At 38.6% G+C, this 9,019-nt stretch overlaps 1 protein-coding gene across 1 annotated transcript in view; it reads right to left on the reverse strand.

The window, feature by feature from the left end:
• Positions 1-4,065: 4,065 nt before the first annotated feature.
• SLC6A5 (solute carrier family 6 member 5) overlaps positions 4,066-9,019 on the reverse strand; it is a 32,334-nt gene continuing 27,380 nt past the window's right edge. Inside the window, exons 14-15 of the mRNA XM_085300811.1 lie at positions 6,598-6,765; positions 4,066-4,221 (exon numbers count right to left, since the gene is read on the reverse strand). Coding sequence (XP_085156937.1) covers positions 4,066-4,221; positions 6,598-6,765 — 324 coding nt within the window. The remainder of the gene's footprint in view (positions 4,222-6,597; positions 6,766-9,019) is intronic.

Genomic DNA, 9,019 nt, shown 5'->3' on the forward strand with positions numbered 1-9,019 from the left:
AGCTGCAGAATAAGAAACCAATAGGAAAGCAATGTCTGCCACAAATAAGCAATCGCTTTATCACAGATGGTAAGAAATCATATTATCCGTACAACCACACRCGTACTCAAAAAGATGACCAAGGTATTTAAAATAAATCGAGGTTTGAAATTTGATGGTAAGCGATAGCAAGAAAGTATCAGAAGTGGTGATCTTCAGTGCTGAGGCACGTCTAATGGGGTCAGTGGAGCAGAACCTAAGCAAAAGAATACTTTGACTCAATTGCAACATCATATAAAGACAATCCAAGTCTTTCTCAATTAAAGATCATTTTGYTAAATCCTTATTTTGGAAACAAAGTGCTGCCTTGGCTAGATGAAACAGATTTTGAACATTGTATCTTAAAAACTCTAGAAAGATCCCAAAGAATTTGAAGATGGCAAGCTTTTGCATTAAGTATAATTTTTAATGCATACAATAGCGCATCTCAGCTCATCTAAAGATCCAATCTCATTCCAAAGAAAAAATATGCAACAGAAGTAATTCTCGCCAAATTTAAACATTTTTTACTCACAAGATAGATCTGCAAGTATGTATGTCACATTTTTACTAGTATGGCTTTTTCCTCTCCTTTTTTAAAAGACCTTTACTGGTATTTAATTAAATACTAAATTTATTTTTAGAAAGTTATCAAAGTACATGCAAAGTTTTCTAGAATGTGGTAAATGAAGTGCATTCCCAAACTGCAAGGTTACTTCTCATTTAAAGACACTGCTGGTTAATTTAATCTCAACATTCAGATTTGGTCAGTAATTTTTTTAAGCYTAATATGAATTTTTTCCCCTTTTAATTTACAGTGAAAAAAATCAGTCTTTCTTGATTTTTTATATTCATTTCTCTCCCACTTCAAATGTCTTTGCAAGCCCAGTTTTAGATGTTAAAGCTAAAGGTAAAATCAATTAAAACAAAATCAAAACTGTCATCTGTTTTCTGGAGTTTCAAAGTCAGGCCTAATCCTGTGCTAATGACTTCCACAGGCACAACACCTAAATGAAATGCAGCAGATTAATTACAAAAACCATGGAAAGCAATTCAGTTTTTTTCACGTGCATTCTGTTTTAGTAATCCAGGTCAAAGGAAAGCTATAACCACGTAACAGTATTCCTCCAAATGATATCCCTTTTGTTCTTAAAGTAGACAGTAACCACCATGCTTACACCAAGGCAATTTTACTGCAGTTAGTTAATCTCAGTTCAAACACGTGTCCCAAGATAACAAATTAGGAAGGGAAAGGATTCAGAATGATTAAGTGATTAAATGGGGGGTTTTTCCATTTCTTTGGGTTTTTTTTTTTTTTATAACAAAGCATATAAACAATTTGGAGCTTTTTTTTTTTAAAAAAATAGCAATTAAGCAAAACTGGACTAGTCTCCAAAAAACAAACCACGATTTTAGATAATAATGATAAAGGGATGCCTAAAGCTGTTTATCCTGACAAAAATATAAAATTCCCACTAGGTTGTGCTCCCTGATTTAGGTCCCTTTCTTCACCTTTCCAGGTAGGAAGAACACCCGTAATTCGTTTCCCTGGGCAACGAAGTGCCCTCACCCTCACAGAGGCACGGGTGTCAATCTTCCGCTTGTCTTTATACAACTCCAGTACATCAAACAGCGTGTGGCACCTCCAACCAGCTCTGCCAGGAAAACAAAAAACCCAAGAGAAGGGAGAACAGCAGCCCCCTTATGAAAATAACTGGCAAAGAAGCCGGCGCAGCGTTAAGGCAGCGATGCTTGCAGAGGGTCCGGGTCCTGCTGCTGTGCGAGCTGAGCACCGGCAGAGCCTGCGGGGTGGAGAGTCATGGGCCAGTGCACGTGCCGCAAAATCCATCCTCGCTTCGGCCGGGGGCAGCACCTGGCGGCCCCTCGCTCCTCCTGCCTGAGGATTAAACATCTCCAGCAGTGCCTGTGGCTGGCAACACGAAGTGCCCCGTCAAAGAGGAAGTTCAGCAAAATGATTAATATATTTAATATACATATATATATACACACACACACACAGAGAGAGAGAGAGAGAGAGAGAGAGAGAAAGGAAGTTAATAATTTGTGGAAGTGTTACATTAAGGTTTAGGGTTTTTGTTTTGTTTTCTTTGACAGGATGGAAACAACACATCTACTGATTTACGGACACACATTAACTGAAGAGTTACCTGAGACCCTGTAATATGCAGACAGACAGACAAAAGAACGGGATAGAAACAGTCCCCTGAAAGGAAAGAACATTTATTGGCTACTACTACAGCAGGAGGGGGGACGGAAAGACAGGCTAAACTACCACAAGCTCACCATTTCTACASGGATTGATAAGATACTCATAGGGACATAAAACATCACTAGCACACACTACATGAACACTGATCACCATTAAAAAATATGCATGTATAGGATATAACAAGATAGTAAAGGCTACATTTTTGCCAATTATTGAAGATATATTTTTCTCCCTCATTCTAGTGCATTTACAATAAATCGGGCTAATTTTCTATTCAGTTAAATAAATGTATTCTTAAAAGCTCTATTTTTACTCTGCCCCATAGGTAACAAAACTATTTAAGTCTAACACTTGAATTGCCACATATATCTGATTTCTAAATGGTGATGATTTAGAAAGTCCTATTGCAATGCATTGGCCATCTACTAAATTGTCCTTTTCCCCCACCTTCACATTTTGTGCATTTAATGTTGCATCCATGTGGATGATTACAGTGGTTAATTGTGTTTCTTTAGGTTCTTTTTCTAATGAAAATGCTTTAAAAGCAAAAAAAAAAAAAAAAGATAAACTATGTACATTGTAGAGAGAATACTGCTTTGCAGAATTTACGTGCTATATACATAATATATAGACAACTGGGGTTCTGCTACTTCCCTATTGGTTGAAAGAGAAGAATACATCTAAAGGTTATAGAAAGATGTTTATAGGAGAATAACTGGGGAGTCACAAAGCTCAACAGCACATCTAATTTCTAATAATCGTTATCAGGTGGTAACTAGACTACACTTACACTGTAAGAATACAAAATTAGGCACAAATTATATGATGGCTTCTTGAGGAGACACTGTAAACCAAAGTAGAGAAACAAGGAAAACTGTGTTCAGAGTTTTGGAGTTAAGCGAATAAAAATTGTGCTTGCACTTGTTGGATAAGTAGTTTGCCAATGGAGCAAAGTTTTACACACTTGGTATAACCGAGGCATTTTTGAAAAGGCAAATATCAAATTATTAACAGAAATGTATGAAAGTACTTAAAACTGTGATGCTCATCCAGTCTGGAACTATTTCAAAACCATTCCCAGACTCAGAGACAGTTTAGTTCCAATCTCAAATGATTGTTTTAAAATTTTCTTGTATTTTTCTACTCAAAAAGATCAAATGGATCATTATGTTTCTATTCTGATTTTGCATACTGCTTACTACTGTAAGCCTTAAAGGCTCTCTCCTTTGTTTAGGTAATGAGTCCTCAAGGTCTCATCAAGCGAGCAGACCCTGTGAGCCAAGTTCTGCCGTGGTCAGTGTAGATAAGGCACCTCCGCTGACACGGATGGCCTCACTCTGGATTCACGGCAGAGCTGCAGGAGGCCCCAGCCTGGCCTGCAGACCCCACTCTTTTCTCACTTGCATCCTGTTGAAGGGCTGAATTTCACTTTGGTTACACTGGCAGCATAATCCTAGCCGCATCATGCCTGCAAGGAGGCTTGTGTGAAATTGGTCAATTTTTGCTCATCCCTTTAAATTCTCTTAAAAGAGTATTACTTTTTTTTAATTATTTTTACATCACCTGACAAAAACTAGAATGTAACTTCTTGTATAACAYATTGTTGCTGTTTCACAGGGAACAGAATGCGTCATGGGCATCACTTACGCCCGAAAGTGGTTTAGCTAGTTCTTCACTATGGCATGCGACGATAAGTCCTACTTTCTAAGCAACCACTTTCAGGCACTGTGAGAAAGAAAAGAAGAAACACTGGGAAATGAATGGGAAAAAAGTATCCAAAAAGGCTGACAATGCTATTGCCACCGCTGTAATAATCATTAGCATTGGGTCCCCAGTTCTATATCCTTCACTGGCAGCTTAAGTCCCAGGGAGGAGGTTCCCAGTGGATCAACCATGTTCATGTAACGTTCACCACGGTGCTTGGCCAAAAACGGACCCCAGTCAGGCTGTGGAGAGCACACCAGCTTGAGTCGCTGCAATATGGGGGAGATAAGAGACAGTCTCATTTAAAATTACAGAGCAGAAATATGACGCAGAAGAAGTAAGGTTAGGCTCATTTGAGTTTATTGACAATGGCCCTGCAATGCTCCACTGCTCAGTGTTTGTTTTGCACAAAGTTTGCAAGATTAATAGAGGATAAAGTGCCCAGATTTTAATTATACATTCTCCCCCGCACCATATGAAGGGAACTGTGAACAACTGCTACAGATTGCTAGCCTTGCTTTCTGAAGGACATGTGCTCAATTACTTAGCCCAGTCGCCTAAGCAGTGGGTAACTGCATTAAAATAATTGGATTTTTGTTTAGTATATTTCCCCAAAGTATACAAATGACCAAAAAGTAGTACACTGTTATGAACAAAGATTTTAATTTTRAAATGACAAAATGCTTCACTTCTATCTGCAGGAAAAAGAAAGAGGAGAACGTTAACCTGGCAAACAACAAAAATCTTCTAATCTTTCCACTGATTTCTTTATTAAATATATAATTTGAGTGGCACGTTTATAGATAAAAAGGAAAGAAAACATATTTCTGACTGCTTGAGAGGGAACAATTATATGTTTATTGCCTAATAAAGTGAATCACGCCTCTATATCAGTTATTTTATTATCTGCTTAATTACCAGTTTGCAACCTTTACCTCCCAAATCAACCATAATAAACTTATGCAGCAAACTCTGTGTTCAGAAAATGCTGGGCTAAAGCTGAAATAGCTTCAGCAAAAACCACTTCAGAATAGATCCAACTTTTTAGCATTTCTTTAGGTACACTACCAGAGGCACAGTAGGAAGAGTACCCTATTTTTTGAGGTAAGTATACTTGCTGATTCCACACAGATAAATTAGATTAGAAAAAAAAACAATTTGTCTCAATGAGAGGAGCAGAATTACTGYTTTGCAAACAAACAGAAGGCCAACCGTTATAGTGCTTATTTTTAAGCAGGCCCATAGTCTAGACACTAGCTGAAAAATAAAAGGTGAGGAACAAGTAAGTCTAATTTCTTATTAGCTCATGTCCAGCAGGAGCAGTTATCTYTGCTGACCTGTGCACTCCAATACGCTCTGCACAAGGACTGAACGGTCCTTCAGACAAGCAGCCTCGCTGCCTAGTGCCAGCTACATACTCGGATGCTCCCCCTAGGGTGTCTTACTGCTTAAACTCCTTTGCTCCATATGAAGCAGAAAAGCGTGGACTTTTCCCTGAGGCATGGGTAGTGTGATGCAAAGAGACCAAAAGATGGCTTTATTTTAGCACTTTCTCTCTCTGATTTATTTATTTATTTATTTAAGGCATGTAACAGCCCCTACGGATTTTGCAGGACGGCTGATCTGCGAGGGTGAATATGGAAAGGGGAGCTGTGTGTCTGCTCTCTCTCTCTCTAGGAGGGAGCAGCATAAGCAGTGTGCAGTGAGGAGGGGCTAGAACTGAAAAACCTCAAAGGCAAAAAACGAGAGAACTGCACTTATTCAGATGACAAGGTGGAGGCAATGAAGGGGTGAAATACTGAGGTGGGAGAAACTGCCCTGCACAGCACTCAAAAGGAGCCGAGGTGAGCCAGCAGGGTTGGGAACACCTCGAGAAGAGGTGGCCCCGGCAGCTGGGGTGTTGGGCAGTACCGGGCACAGAAAAACCGAGCCAAAGGGCAGCACCAAGTCTCTGGAGCAGGAGGAATTGGATTTGCAAAACAAACAAAAGTAACCTATGTATAAATAATGCCACCCAGCATTTTTAAGCCAAGGTGTCAGGGAGAATCAGTTTATTCAAAAAAAATAAAGACATGGGGGTGGGGGGGCAAAGATTGTCAGTTAAGTCTTGCAGTACGTAGCCTGAGCATGAAATCTTTCCATATTTCTCATTGTTGAACCTCATGAAGTAGCCAAACTTTAACTTTCTGCAAGCCATCTAGGGCGTCCTGGGTACCTGACGATCTGGTCCTTTGCAATTAGGCAGCTCATGACTGATGTCTCTTAGCACTGGCTGTCAAGCTTACTAACACATGGTATGCAGGCAGATTTGAGGCTTTTTACTTCTACATGCTACTTTTGCAAAAGAGGCCAGCACAGCTAGAAAAACAACTTTCTAGCAGTGACATCATTCCAGGGCTTATGAAATTTGCAGCTCCTTCTAGTTCTCATAAAAACAATCACTTAACAGTTTAGGAGCATTTTGTTGAGAAACAGGGAATAGAAAGGCTGCATTTTAAATCAGGCAAACATCTCTTTGCAACACAAAAACTAGTTCACCAGAAAATAGTCTTAGCACTATTACCCATTCAGTATCACAAAATCAATGTAAAATAAAATAGTCCCTGTGACCGTATTTTTAAGTAGAAAAAAGGCAGAAGAATTACCTCAATAAATTTGCCAGGTGCTAGATGCATTTTTATCACAAACATAATTGGGATCCAAATAACCGAGCAGGCCAGCATCAGCCATCCAAGTACCATGGACCAGCCTGGATAGTGATAAGCTCCATAAGTCATCGGTTCCCATTGGTAAAAGCTGAAGCAGAGAATAAACTAGAAACAAGAAAGGAAAGTAGATGTTGTAATAATTAGTACAAGCCTGCTGTGTAACAAATGGCAGGTATCCACAGACTTGGTATACATGGAATAAAGATAAAAGTATATATATCTAGACAGACTGCTCACACAACTTGTAATAAAYGGGTCAGAGTCAGAATCTAATGAGTTTTGTGTAAAACTTGCAAAACTCCACCACAATCACTATATTTACACTAGAAGAATTGAAATTAAAATCTTGCCCCTAGAGTAACATGCTTTATTACATGGTCTATTGGCCRTTTTACCTAATGTGATTATGCTAAGTTACTCCATTTGACTTACTATATGAACAGCAATACATCTGCTTACATTTGTGCATAATTCAGTAACTTTTGGGAAAAGCCTATGCTCACAGTAATTGCCTGCAGAAGATTTATAGCAGTACAGCTAGGTGAAACCGCGTATAAAAATGATCAGTTTTATTTCCAGAGATGTGAAATAATTGAAAGTCTAATACTAGACTATTCAAAAGTAACAAATATTAGCTTTACAGGGGTAATAATAGAAAAGATATATTGCATGGTTTTGCTTTATCTATTTYCATTGCATAAAAATTGAATCATGACTGATCAGTATCAAATTATTTCTCACTGTAAGTTGACAAAATATTACACTTCGAGGGAACAACAGCAACAGACAATGCAAATTTGAGCTGACCTTGTTTGCTTTCCGTAAGAGACCAAAATTTCCTATTCCCTAGCTCTGATTACTGTTAGTAGCCAAGATGCAAGTCTGATCAGTAAAGAAATGAAGGTGTTTGCAGAAAAGCATAATTCCCTGCAGGAGTGTAGAAAGGATTCTATGACAGGACCTTGARAACAGCTACTGGGAAAAAACAAACAAAAAACAACCTGTGTGCGCAAACCTTCATGTTTAACACAGCCCTCAAGATAAAATATATATTCCTGTTTATGCATCATAATAGTATTGAACTGGACTATATCTTCAAACTTTTCAAAAACAGATTTACCAACTATAGCTACATACTGTGTCATAACCAGACAACAGTTATCACCAGATAGATAAAATAGATAGGTTTATCTGTTTTATCATGCAGCACAATACTACTTTTCAATTAAGACAACTGGTAAAGAATATCTGTGCAGGAAGGTGCAGGACTATCTTCATTGTACTTGTTTGAGAAATTGTTTTCATCATAGAAAATTCCTTCTCATCAGAACTTAGGAGTTTATCGAGTTCACTAAAAGAAGCTAGTCCCTCCACACATGTATTGCTACCTGCAAAAAATAAGGTTTTTCAGTTTTCAGAAGGAAAAAAAAAACAAAAAACAAAAAAACACCCTCATCCCTGAAGTAATAATAGCTGAAAGAAGTAACCAACTTTATYTGAGGAGCCATATTTTTTCAGAATTAGAAAAAGTTTACTTTAAAGATCAGTAAAAATGAGAACTTTCCAGGACATAAGCAGAAATGTGAGTCCTCTAGAAGAAGCAATTGAAAATGACTATAGACAGCATTTTGCTTCTTTACGCCATTCAGCTGACATTGTATTGGTTGCTTCAAAATGTGAGACCTTTCAGAAATTGTAGTAACTATTCTTAACTTACAGATATAAATACCACCATAATAATATTTAGTATTGTTGTAAAAGARTAAGTTTTTAAAACCCTAAATAAATACCGATAATCTCACCACGTCTGTAGTCCAGGCCTAAAGCACATGCCCTTCAGTGCAAACACTGCCTAAGGAAGGTCTGCTTGTCTTATCCTGACTTAGATGTTCAATTTACTGAGAGAAATGATTTCATTCTTATGTCAAAAAAATGACAAAGGTRTATAATAAAAGACTGTGTTTGTATTTAGGTTAAAGCACAAAGGAAACATCGTGTTCTAAAGTCAGAGGCTCAACATAGATRCAGTAGTTATATTTTGACTCCTGGACCTAAAGGAAAACATGCTTAGCAATTGTAAAATTGAGAACGCTCGATCTTTTAAATTAAACGGCGATCTAAAGTAAACAGCAGTGTAGCGTGAAAGGGAATTAACAYCACCATTATTCCAGCTTCAGGAGGGAAATACAGAAAAGCATTTAAAGGGGACGTGCAGGAAAGCCCTGTTTCCCCATTAACCCTGACAGCCCCGATAAACCCCTGCTTCCCTCGCAGCAGGCCGCCAGCCGCTGTCGCATCCTGCCACCGCGCGGCGCGGGGAAGGATCGCGGCGCCGCGCGGCCGCCAGCCGCGCCGGGAG

The sequence above is a fragment of the Rhea americana genome, unplaced genomic scaffold, assembly GCF_003343005.1.
Source record: "Rhea americana isolate MKP2758 unplaced genomic scaffold, rheAme1 scaffold_17, whole genome shotgun sequence".
In the NCBI taxonomy this organism is placed as follows: Eukaryota; Metazoa; Chordata; class Aves; order Rheiformes; family Rheidae; genus Rhea; species Rhea americana.